The sequence below is a fragment of the Scomber japonicus genome, chromosome 12, assembly GCF_027409825.1.
Source record: "Scomber japonicus isolate fScoJap1 chromosome 12, fScoJap1.pri, whole genome shotgun sequence".
Taxonomy (NCBI): Eukaryota; Metazoa; Chordata; class Actinopteri; order Scombriformes; family Scombridae; genus Scomber; species Scomber japonicus.
Window position 1 is genome coordinate 32,258,015 of NC_070589.1, and position 13,376 is coordinate 32,271,390.

Genomic DNA, 13,376 nt, shown 5'->3' on the forward strand with positions numbered 1-13,376 from the left:
GGATGCAGAAAAACAGCAGAGGCCTGTACTACGAAGCTGGATTTTCTCTTATCGAGGTAACTTCAGGGTTAACCCTGGGTTTTCCGTACTACGAAGCTGGTTCACTTCTTACCGGGGTAAATCACCATGGTAACTTATGCTGAACGGCTAACCTGCTCCGGAGCAGGTTATGTTCTGGATAAGAGATCAATGAGTATAAAAGCACCACCTCCTGACCAATCAGCTCTCTTAGAAAATGACCTGCCCATTCTTAAAAGATCCTGTCAACATTGGTGAGAGGAGCGCTTAGGAGAGAATGAGTTTTTAGTGATAGATGCAATTTTTTAATTGACCAAAATATATTTAAAAAATAATCATTGAGGCACGTGGGGGATATTATTCTGTAGGTTTGACATCCTGAGATCAAAGTGTCAGGGAGCATAATAACTGTATTTATTTATTGTAATTGTAAAAAATTGACGAAAATATATATTTGTAAAATAAGCCTTGAGGCACATGAGGGATATTAGTCTGTATGTTATACAGTTGGTTTGACATCATTCACTCAAATGGTTGAAGCGCATGATAGGTTTGTATTTTGAATGTTGAATATTAAACTAACTTAATGTCTCTTATGAAAGGAAGGGCACTGAGGAAGCGCTCTGCCCCAAATGTCTGTACCGTAATAAAGTGACATTGTGTGATCAGAGTGCTGTCCGTTTATATTGTCTGATAAATTAATATTGTATGATCTCATGAATTTAAACATTAACAGAGTCAGCAATTTTCTGCCAGCATTCCTTCCTGGCTTTTGCTGCTGCATCATCAGTGTTGCTTTTGGCCTGGATGATGTTTGAATTCTTCATATTGATGAATAATAATTGTCTGCTCCTCCATGGTAAAGTAGGCTGCTCTGCAGAGTTTCTCCATGTTTGTGATTGGTCAGACGCTGCAAACACCTCCCCTTTATGTGAACGCGCAGAGATCCAGATTGGAAAACCCTGGGTTGATTTACCGAGTTGATAACCAGTTTCGTAGTACCGTTTATCCTGGACTGCGAATATCTGGTTAAGTCAACCCAGGTAACGGAGAGAGATCCTGGATAGGTTAATATCCAGCTTCGTAGTACAGGCCTCTGGTGTCAGCACAAATCTTAATGTCTTAAAACTAGAATGAAAATCTCAAGTTCTCCTGATGATGATTCTGATTAGACTGAATGCAGCTTTTTCACTTTTATTATGATAACATGATCATGAATTACTCTTGTACTAGAAAAGCTGGAGTAACTTTACTTGTGATGTTGCAACAAATCAATCACATCTGTTGAGGTTGAATCATGACAGTTTTAGATGCATTTCCTTGTTCTCAATTAAGCATAAATAACAGAAACTCTTCAGCACAGCAGATAGTTTGTGGATTGAGAGATTAAACTCACAACAAAATTACTCACAAGAGGTTTTAATGAAGTTGGGATTAAAACTTTTCAAACCAGAACTGTCTGACTGTGAGTTGATGGAGCCAAACAGTGAACCAACGTGACAGCCTCATTCACTCATCACAACACAATATATGTTCTGTAAATAAAGTGTATTATGTGTGTCAGGACAACTCAACAATATGTCAAATTTAGTTCTTATTATTTCTTAAAGTTTTTAGGCATACGTAAAAAATCCTATTCATTGACTGAGCATACAAATAAAATCTTGTTCATTAAGTGCATCATTTGATAGAAAACTCTGCTCATTCCTCTGTGACGAAGCTGTTTTAATGATTAACCTGAAAGTTCAGAGACAGACTGACAAACATGACCTATGTACATTGTGGTGTGTCAAGAGGAAGACTGGATCAAACAAATTCTCATGTACAAATAAATGATTAATGATCTCCACATTGATTGTTATCTCAATACTTAGTTTTATGACACATTTCTTTACAAATTCACAAATTGATAAGAACTGAAATTCAATGGTGAAGGAAGAAACAACAACAAACAAGTATATCTGTACAAACATGAAACTAACAATTAGAAAAAAGAGAAGTTCACATTTTCATTTGAAGAAATGTCAATGAAAGGTAAAACCATCATCATGAGCAGTGAGAGCCTCCATGGATACACAGGAAAAAGTGACATTTAAAGAAACTCAAAACCTCAGAACAAATGAAAAGAGGCGTTGACAACAGTTTGATTGACAGCTGATCTCTGTGCAGAAACACTGAGAAAAAAATGAAGAATTACAACACAGAATCTGACACATGAAGTATGAAATGATGTGTCTATTTGAGTTTACAGAACTCGGCTGTGACCCCATCATCTAAAAGCCAAACTCCAGCATAGAGAGGCTGAGTGAATGTGGTCTGGACTCTGTGGAGGAGAGTCATGGTTTCAGAGACGCTGTAGAAGGACAGAATACCTGCTCTGTGATCCAGGTACACTCCGACTCTGGAGGAAACAGGACCTGAGACGGGAGTTGAGATGTTGTTGAACCAGAATTCATAACCGTTAGTGTAACATCTTAAAGCCCAAGATTTGTCATTATATCCAAGTAGACATTCATTTGAGCTTCCTTCTCTGCTGATATTCTTGTATGCGACTGCTACACGAACTCTGCCTCCTCTCCACTCCACCTCCCAATAACAACGTCCAGTCAGACTATCTCTACTCAGGACCTGACGCTGAACAGTGAATCTATCTGAGTGATGAGAATAAGACTGTTTTTGTCTCATCCGTTCTACTTTTCTGTTCCCCTCAGATAGTACCAGCCAGGAGTTTGCTGTGTTTGGATCCAGAGTGATCTCATGTGAACATTGTAAGAATCCAGCTCTGGTTTTGGGCTCTGTTTTTGAATCTGACAGTAAAACGTCCACTTCAGTCACTGTCAGTGAGATGTTTGTCCATTCCTCCCTCAGGATGTCCTGTAGTTTATCTCTGAGCTCTGACACAGCTGCTGTCACATCCTCAAAGTATCTCAGAGGACGGATATTGATGCTGGATGAGTCTGTAGGTTCACTGAGTTGTGACACTGAGGGGTAGTTGTGTAGAAACTGGTTGTGATCCTCTGTGTGTGAGAGCTGCTTCAGTTCAGCGTCTTTCCTCTTCAGCTCAGTGATCTCCTGCTGCAGCTTCTCCTGAAGCTCTTTGACTCCACTCACTTCAGTCTCCTGCTGGGATCTGATCTGCTGCTTCACATCAGAGCTTCTTTTCTGGAGGAGATGGATCAGCTCAGTGAAGATCTTCTCACTGTCCTCCACTGCTTCATCAGCAGAGCGACTGACGGCCTCCACCTCCTGTTGAAGCAGCTTCACATCTTTCTCTCTGTCCTGGATTCTCTGCTGGATGTTTAGTCGACTCACCTCGAGCTCTCTCTGCCTCTCAGTCCTTTCTACTGCAGCTGAGACTGTGTCGTGGCCTTTATGTTCATCAACAGGGCAGAGATAACAGATAATCTGCTGATCAGTACGACAGAACATCTTCATCACTTCATCATGACGAGAGCAGATGTTCTCCTGAAGCTTCTCTGAGGGGTCAACCAGCTTGTGTTTCTTTAGTGGAGCTACATCATAATGAGGCTGGAGGTGTTTCTCACAGTAAGAGGCCAGACACTGGAGACAGGACTTGTGGGCTTTCAGCTTCCTCCCAGTGCAGAAATCACAGGCCACATCTTCAGGTCCAGCATAGCAGAGATCAGCAGGAGCAGTTTGGAGTCCAGTCGTCTTCAGCTGCTCCACTAAAGCTGCAAACATGGTGTTTTTCATCAGGACAGGCCTCGGTGTGAAGGTCTGTCTGCACTGAGGGCAGCTGTAGATTTTCTTCTCATCCTCTCCATCCCAGAAGTTTTGAATACAGCTCATGCAGTAGCTGTGTCCACAGGGAATAGTTACTGGATCCTTCAGTAGATCCAAACAGATCGAACAAGAAAAGTTTTCTCGGTCCAGCTGAGCTCCTTGCTGCGCCATTTCAGCTCTCAGTAAGAATGACTGTCTGAGTTTCACTTTCTGAGAAGTGAAACTAGTTTGAGCTTTGATCTAAACAGCATGTGCTGCTTCACTAAATGTCAGCTGACAGCTCACCACATGTTGGTTACACCCATCTTCAAACTGTAGATCTGAAGGGGAGGGGATAAGGAAATACGACAGAGTGGAGCTTGTTGTGTTTTTTTAGAGCAGGAAGCTGAGGGAGGAGTTATCAAGCTCTGTGTGTTTAACCCTTTTTACACAATGATTCTCATTTGAAAACACAACTCACCTGCTTTCTGGTGTCAAAGTAGTAGAGATACTGTACAGTATTCTCCTAAAATCCAGCTCACTTCAACTTTTTCTTAAACACAACATATCAAACACAATAGAGAAAATGAAGACATGTTTGGGAAGTCCTAACTTTTATTACACAGGAAACTCTGCTTTGTTTAAAGTTAAACATCTTTTAATTTTCTTGCTGGGTTGATGATGAAAAACATCAACATGTATGGACTGCACACCATTCTCCCTCAGTCAACCAATCACACACTGTCATATCAATCTGTTTTCATGACTATCCCACTACTGTTATGGTGATGTGCTGCCACCTGCTGGCTGCTTTCTGTCACTGCTCACACCTGTTGACAGGTAACTGATCTGTTTATAGCTTCCTTTTACAACCTGATGACAGATGAGACAGAACAGATGATACTGAGGTACAGCAGCAGTAGTTTTGTGACTTCTCACAGTCTGAGAAATAACAGTGATTTTAGTTTTTAGAGAGCTGAATATTTACTGGTTGTAACTATTAACTGATGTGTGTTGGCCTTCATGAATTGAATGTAAATCTTTAGTGAGATCCTATTTCTGCTCCACCTGTGCAGGTAAGAAGCTGATATTTGACCTGTTTGGACTCTTGTTGTGTTGACTTGATTTGTGTTACAGTGCAGCTCTTAACATCTGTGTGTCTTTCTGTTCACAGGAGCTGATTTCTGTCAGTCCTGGTGAAACATCAGGAATTAGACCAATATGAGGATACCGAACATCACAATTTCTCCTGTTTCCTGTTAGCACAAACACCTCTGTGTCGCTGAGCCACAAACTGGCTGAAAGTCGGGAACTGATGAAGCCAAACTCAGGTTTGTGTTTTACCCACATCCCTTTTCTTCACTTTGTTTATAGTGTGGATGCTTAAACAGTGACATGATAATGAGATAAGCAGAAAAACAGCAGGTGTCAACACAAATCTTAATGTCTTAAAACTAGAATGAAAATGTCAAGTTCTCCTGATGATAATTCTGATTAGACTGAATGCAGCTTTTCCCCTTTGTTATGATTACAAGATCATGAATTACTCTTGTACTAGAAAAGCTGGAGTAACTTTACTTGTGATGTTGCAACAAATCAATCACATCTGTTGAGGTTGAATCATGACAGTTTTAGATGCATTTCTTTGTTCTCAATTAAGCATAAATAATAGAAACTCTTCAGCACAGCAGATAGTTTGTGGATTGAGAGATTAAACTCACAACAAAATTACTCACAAGAGGTTTTAATGAAGTTGGGATTAAAACTTTTCAAGCCAGAACTGTCTGACTGTGAGGCGATGGAGCCAAACACTGAACCAACATGACAGCCTCATTCACTCATCACTACACAATATATGTTCTGTAAATAAAGTGTATTATGTGTGTCAAGAGAACTAAACAAAGTATCAAATTTAGTTCTTATTATTTCTTAAAGTTTTTAGGCATGGCTAAAAAAATCCTCTTCATTGACGGAGCATACAAATAAAATCTTGTTCATTAAGTGCATCATTTGATAGAAAACTCTGCTCATTCCTCTGTGACGAAGCTGTTTTAATGATTAACCTGAAAGTTCAGCGACAGACTGACAAACATGACCTATGTACATTGTGGTGTGTCAGGAGGAAGACTGGATCAAATAAATTCTCATAGGAGTTTCATATTTTCTCCACAAACTTTGAATGAGATCTTGAAATGAATACAGAGGAAAATAAGTTGTTCATTCTTGAGATTAACTGCTTTATTCATGATGTAAGGCTTCAGTTTGTTCACACATTCAATCATTAAAGTCTGTTAAATGACTCTAGTTTAATGATTTCATGTTCAGATTTACTTCGACCATACAACTGATTATTTTAACACAGAATGCCAGCTATGTACAAGTAAATGATTAATGATCTCCACATTGATTGTTATCTGAATACTTAGTTTTATAACACATTTCTTCACAAATTGATAAAAACTCAAATTCAATGGTGAAGGAAGAAACAACAAACATGAAACTAACAATTAGACAAAAGAGAAGTTCACATTTTCATTTGAAGAAATGTCAATGAAGGTTAAAAGCATCACTATGAGCAGTGAGAGCCTCCATAGATAAGGACACACAGGAAACAGTGACATTTAAAGAAACTCAAAACCTCAGTAGAACAAATGAAAAGAGGCGTTGACAACAGTTTGATTGACAGCTGAAATCTGTGCAGTTTAGAAACATTGAGACAAACAAAATTAATTACAACACAGAATCTGACACATGAAGTATGAAATGATGTGTCTATTTGAGTTTACAGAACTCGGCTGTGACCCCAGAATCTAATAGCCAAAGTCCAGCATAGAGAGGCTGAGTGAATGTGGTCTGGACTCTGTGGAGGAGAGTCATGGTTTCAGAGACGCTGTAGAAGGACAGAATACCTGCTCTGTGATCCAGGTACACTCCCACTCTGGAGGAACGAGGACCTGAGACGGGAGTTGAGATGTTGTTGAACCAAAATGTATAACAATTATTGTAAAATCTTAAAGCCCAAGATTTGTCATTGAGTCCAAATCCACATTCATTTGAGTTTCCTACTCTGCTGATATTCTTGTATGCGGCTGCTACACGAACTCCTAACCCGCTCCACTCCACCTCCCAGTAACAACGTCCAGTCAGACTATCTCTACTCAGGACCTGTTCATATACAGTGAATCTGTCTGGATGACTAGAATAAGACTGTTGTTGACTCATTAGTTTTGCTTTTCTGTTCCCCTCAGATAATAACAGCTTCATGTATGCAGTGTTTGGATCCAGAGTGATTTCACATGAATATTTTAAGAATCCAGCTCTGGTCTTGGGCTCTGCTTTTGAATCTGACAGTAAAACATCCACCTCAGTCACTGTCAGTGAGATGTTTGTCCCTTCCTCCTTCAGGATGTCCTGTAGTTTATCTCTGAGCTCTGACACAGCTGCTGTCACATCCTCAAAGTATCTGAGAGGACGGATATTGATGCTGGATGAGTCTGTAGGTTCACTGAGCTGTGACACTGAGGGGTAGTTGTGTAGAAACTGGTTGTGATCCTCTGTGTGTGAGAGCGTCTTCAGTTCAGCGTCTTTCCTCTTCAGCTCAGTGATCTCCTGCTGCAGCTTCTCCTGAAGCTCTTTGACTCGACTCACTTCAGTTTCCTGCTGGGATCTGATCTGTTGCTTTACATCAGAGCTTCTTTTCTGGAGGAGACGGATCAGCTGAGTGAAGATCTTCTCACTGTCCTCCACTGCTTTATCAGCAGAGCGACTGACGGCCTCCACCTCCTGTTGAAGCAGCTTCACATCTTTCTCTCTGTCCTGGATTCTCTGCTGGATGTTTAGTCGACTCACCTCGAGCTCTCTCTGTCTGTCTTTTATTTCTGCCGCAGCTGAGACTGTGTCGTGGCCTTTATGTTCATCCACAGAGCAGAGATAACAGATACTCTGCTGATCAGTACGACAGAACATCTTCATCACCTCATCATGATGAGAGCAGATGTTCTCCTGGATGTTCTCCAAGGGGTCGACTAGCTTGTGTTTTTTGAATGTAGGTGATTCATAGTGAGACTGGAGGTGTGTCTCACAATAAGATGCCAGACACTGAAAACATGACTTGAGAGCTTTCCTCTTCCTCCCAGTGCAGACATCACAGGCCACATCTTCAGGTCCAGCATAGCAGTGATCAGCAGGTGATGCTTGGAGTCCAGTCTTCTTCAGCTGCTCCACTAAAGATGCTAACATGGTGTTTTTCATCAGGACAGGCCTCGGTGTGAAGGTCTGTCTGCACTGAGGACAGCTATATATTTTGTTCTCATCCTCTTCATCCCAGAAATTATTAATACAGCTCATACAGTAGCTGTGTCCACAGGGAATCGTCACCGGATCTTTCAATAGATTCAAACAAATCGAACAGCAGAATTTTGTTCCGTCCAGTTGAGCTCCTTGCTGTGCCATTTTAGCTCTCAGTAACAATGATGTGTCTTTCACTTTCTGACAAGTGAAACAAGCTTGAACTCTGATATGAACAGCCTGTGTTGCTTCACTAAATGTCAGCTGACAGCTCACCACATATTGGTTGCACCCATCTTCAAACTGCAGATCTGAAGGAGAAGGAACAAATAAATATGTGGACAGATCAGAGCGTGTTGTGTTTCAGAGCAGGAAGAGGGAGGAGTTACTAAGCTCTGTGTTTTAACCCTTTTTTTTACAATGAGGCTCATGTCTCATTGTAAAAAACACTGCCCACCTACTTTCTGGATGACTCCCTATTTCTCTTAACTACTGTACTGTAACTTTTCTTTAAATACAAACACAACAGTCATTACAACATCAAAGACCCAAAATGTTAATCAATTAATATTCAGCATGCGTCTTTTAGCATTTTAATCCCAGAACTGTTTTAAGAAAATTGATTAGAAGTTTAATTCAGATGTTCAGTTTTGATCCATCTGTCAATGCACAGACCATGTGACCCCTCTATGAATTGCCTCGTTATTGTGGTGAAGGGGTTTGTGTGCTCAGAGCTTCCTGGCAGCTCTGTTGTCTTGGAGCAAAGCTCATGTTGAGGACAAAAAGCTATTTATTTCAAGACGTCATGCCAGGCACCTAACTGGAGCTCATACAGCATCACCCACAAGGAGCGACGAACCTCAGTTTTAAAAACACAAGCCTGCAGATTCTCATTTCGAAGGTTATAGGTATAGGTTAATTTAATGTCAGGGTTCCTGCAGATCCTTATTTTTAATAATGCTTGTTCTTAACTTTTGCATCGATGCAGATTCGCAGGATTCACTTGTTTAAATATAAAATACTTTGCATTCAACTCAGTAAGGTTCAGCTGTTTCTTCTTTTGCCTTGAAAGAAACTTAGAGAGGATGTAAACATCTTCAGAGGACTTTTAAAATGAAACAATGGCATCTGATAATTGTGTCACTGTTTGAGATCAATCAGTGTGGTAATGAGGAGACAGAAATAGGGTATTATTTACCCAAAAGAAAGCAAAAACTTTTATAAAACCAAGAACTTAACTAGGCCTATAAAGAGAGGTCAAAAGATAACTATACTCTAACACAAAGAAACTAAGACATTAAAAGAACTGACCTTACATAATGACATGAGGGAACACATATATACTGGCTTGGCCAAACCAAATGACACACAAGGGGTACACAAAGTGGACGCTGACTACTACTCAATCCAATTCAATAATTAATATTACAGAAAATTGTGCAGTAGAACATTACATTGTCAAGCACTTTGTAACTTGTTTCTTTGAAAAGAGCTCTATTAGGAAAGTTTTTTATTTTATTTTATTTGTTTATTTATTTAATTATTATTATTATCATTATTATTATTATTACATATTCAAGTTGAGGTCAGCAAGCTTAGTAAATGTGCAATTTGACTAGCAGCTTAGGCCACTACACATGGGTCTCTATGATGAGTAATGTGACATCAGAGTTTTTGTGACACCTACAAATGTATGGTCACAATTATTAGTTTGGAATTGCTATTTTATGTGTTTTGTATGTGTAAAAGGCCAGATTTATACGTGTTATGGGTTTAAGATTTCGTAGGGTGTACTTCTTTTTTTCTGCCACTAGATGGAGCATCCACCAAAATGACCATTAGTTTGTGTGTAATGATTTCCCCATTCATTTAACAGAGAACGGCCTTTTGAATGAACTCCACTGCTGTCTCTAGTTTTCATGTATAAAACAGGTTAGTAAACTTGTCACAACTTATCATTGAGGACACTTCAAGCCTTTCTAGTGTGGTTCAGATCGAGTTTAAAGTAGAAAACTGTGTGTTAGAAACAGGGACGTGCACATGATTATGGAGAGGCAGGGGCTCAAAGTCAGAAAAGGGCAGAATGTGCCTGCCGATTTTTTTCCGGTCCTTTACACAATATGGAAATTAATGTAGGCTAAAATAAAGTGCCAATAGAAAGCTAACTACTTATCTGTGTGTTCTGTAGGTGAAAGTGATATGAAATGGCCATTTATTTTGTGTCAACAAATGATTGTCAACATGAGTAATAATACAGCTTATATCCCCAGAATGCTGAAATTACTATATTATTATTATTATTATTATTATTATTATTATTATTATCATTATTATTATTATTATTTTGTTAGCCCCAGTAGTAGCAAAGTCACAATAAACTTTATATCTAAACCTCGGACCTGTAGTGAGGGAAATCCGCTGTAAACACGGTGTATTCTATTTTGAAAATTAACCCTGTGTTTTATTTTGTATTTTGTACACGATTTCCTGTCCCGCACGATCTGCTCTGTGCTGATTTGATGCGCCGTGCTCCCACGTCCAGCAAAAACAGAAGCTGATACATTGATTAAAATAGAGCGTTTTTCTGAAATATGACCCATATTTAAGCACGTTGAATAAGTGGACGGAGACTAGTTAGACCATAACTCACAGGTTCAAGTTGCTCCACTGTCACGTCTCCTCACTTGCCCCCGTCTCTCTCTCTCTCTCTCTCTCTCTCTCTCTCTCTCTCTCTCTCTCTCTCTCTCTCTCTCTCTCCTCTCTGGCGGCTCTGTGACAGAGCGGAGCCGCAACGGACAGAGGAGCAGCGGCTCAACACACACAACAACCCCGTATTACAAGAAATGGGTACAGTCTTTGTACCGCCGTTTTTCTTTTACATCCCTAACCGGAATTTATTAATGTTATTTAAAACAAACAAATAAACACACACACAGAGGGCACTTTTTAATACGAGGCAAAAAGGGCAGGGGCTCAAGCACCCCTAGGGCCCTATGTGTGCACGTGCCTGGTTAGAAACTTTTTGAATTCAGACGGAGTAACATGAGTTTTGCTAGTTCCCCAGGATTAAACAATGACACGAAATGGTGGCCTAACTACCGGTGTTTTAAATGTTTAGTATTGTATCTGCTCGATATCTGCCTTAACTGCTTTAGCTGTTGTGTGCACATTTAATGAAATGTTTACTTTAGGTTATTAGCGAGTGAGTCAGGATGCTAATTAGCCACTCATTCAAGTCAATGCAATATGTTCATATGGTAAAACAATCAATATTTGTTGTAATGCAAATGACCAAATGTGTTTATAATGTATTTTGTAAAAGTGTTTATGGAAGCAGTAAGACAGAGTGGGCTGTACAAAATAAGCTTGAAATAGTGTTAAAGTTATTGGCAGGAAGTATATTTTGGAAGCCGTTTACAACAGCAGTAAAATAGTGTGTTTAAGTTCAAAGATTTTACAGCTATATTTGGTAACTTAACTATTACTGGTAGATGTAAGAGCAGATTGGTGTGTAGAAGTAGTAACCTGTGCCAGTTCATCAATGTAGTATTGAGAATGGATGAATTGTGGAGTTTAATTGAAGATTATTGTGAAAAGAAACTTTAAAGAGAAGAAAGATGAAGTCTGTTTTAATAAAGACAGAGGACAGCCTGCTGAATGAACACAACTAACCTCTCCTGTCTTTGCTTTTCCTCTATAAAACAGGACACTTCATCTTTTCACAGATAACTAATGTCTGAGGTCTGTAACATTTATATAACTTGTGAATGTGACTGTTGAATGTTAAACTGAGCCGCTTCATCATGTGACCTCCAACCGACTGCAGGTCCAACACATCGGTTTGTATTTTGCTTCTTAATTAAATAAATATTTATGTAAATTACTTTAAAATACTGTATGTCATTTCTAAGGTGTTTGTTGTGATTATTCTGTGACTATCAAACTAAACATGGTGAAGCAGCTTTTTAGCTGTTATGCTGCACACAACTGGAACAAACTACCAGCAGAACTGAAATCAGCCCCAACAGTGAACACTTTTAAATCCAGGTTAAAAACATTTCTCTTCTCCTGAGCTTACGATTGAGCTCTTTTAAAGCACTTTACATTTTAATCTTTCATTTGCACTCCATGTACTTTTAATGATTTTGATTGATTTTGTACTTTGTTTTTATTATTATGGGGGGGTGGGGGTTAATTGTATGTTTTAATGTTTCTGTTTTATGTAAAGCACATTGAGTTGCCATTGTGTATGAAATGCGCTATATAAATAAAACTGCCTTGCCTTGCCTTATTAAATTTAAGTTTAGGTATTTGAGAGTTGTGGTGACTTTAAGTTCTGGATTATTTTCTCTCTGTGAAGGGACAGTTTTTCACCTTTTCTCACAGGAAACTGCTTTGTTAAAGTTAAACATCTTTTAATTTTCATGCTGGGTTGATGATGAAGACAGATGAGACAGAACATATACTGAGGTAGGTACAGCAGCAGTATTTTTGTGACTTCTCACAGTCTGAAAAATAAAGGTTATTTTAGTTTTTAAAGAGAGCTGAATATTTACTGGTTGTAACTACTAACTGTGTGTTGGCCTTCATGAATTGAATCTAAATGTTTAGTGGGATTCTATTTCTGCTTCACCTGTGCAGGTAAGAAGCTGATATTTGACCTGTTTGGACTCTTGTTGTGTTGGCTTGATTTGTGTTTCAGTGCAGCTGTGAACATCTGTGTGTCTTTCTGTTCACAGGAGCTGATTTCTGTCAGTCCTGGTGAAACATTAGGAATTAGACCAATGTGAGGATACTGAACATCACAACTTCTCCTGTTTCCTGTTAGCACAAACACCTCTGTGTCTCTGAGCCACAAACTGGCTGAAAGTCAGGAACTGATGAAGCCAAACTCAGGTTTGTCTTTTACCAGCATCCCTTTACTTTACTTTGTTTATGATGTGGATGCTTAACAAACTTTATAAAGGAGGTAAGCAGAAAAACAGCAGGTATCAACACAAATCTTAATGTCTTAAAACTAGAATGATAATGTCAAGTTCTCCTGATGTTGATTCTGATTAGACTGAATGCAGCTTCTTCACTTTTTTTTAATGATAAAATGATTTATAAATTATTTCTGTACCAGAAAAGGTGGAGTAACTTCATCTGTGATGTTGCAATAAATCAATGACAGCTGTTACAAACACTAATCCTGACAGTTTAGATGATTTTTTTTTCTTAAATAAGCATAAATACAGGAACTCTTCAGCACAGCAGGTCTGGTTTAAAACTTTAAACCCCAGAACAGTTTGATTTTGTGGTGACAGAGCTTGGCCTTAATAAAACATCTTCACATCCAAATGTAATCA

The 13,376-nt window shown here is 39.1% G+C and overlaps 1 protein-coding gene across 1 annotated transcript; it reads right to left on the minus strand.

Moving 5' to 3' along the window:
- Window positions 1-280: 280 nt before the first annotated feature.
- On the minus strand, window positions 281-8,193 carry LOC128369778 (uncharacterized). Its single transcript, XM_053330856.1, has 3 exons — window positions 6,517-8,193; window positions 2,262-4,002; window positions 281-533 (listed from the first exon to the last, which is right to left on the minus strand). Exons 1-3 carry the CDS (start codon window positions 8,191-8,193, stop codon window positions 433-435), a joined length of 3,519 nt encoding a protein of 1,172 aa, XP_053186831.1. The 3' UTR covers window positions 281-432.
- Between the last annotated feature and the right edge of the window lie 5,183 nt (window positions 8,194-13,376).

Excerpts from the sequence above, each read along its gene's own strand:
- LOC128369778 (XM_053330856.1), bottom strand. The coding sequence starts at position 8,193 with ATGGCACAGCAAGGAGCTCAACTGGACGGAACAAAATTCTGCTGTTCG. Across the intron at positions 4,003-6,516 it reads CCGAGTTCTGTAAACTCAAA|ATCAAAGCTCAAACTAGTTT; the intron begins TAGACACATCAT and ends CATGCTGTTTAG. Across the intron at positions 534-2,261 it reads CACAGCCGAGTTCTGTAAAC|CAAACCAACTGTATAACATA; the intron begins TCAAATAGACAC and ends AGTGAATGATGT.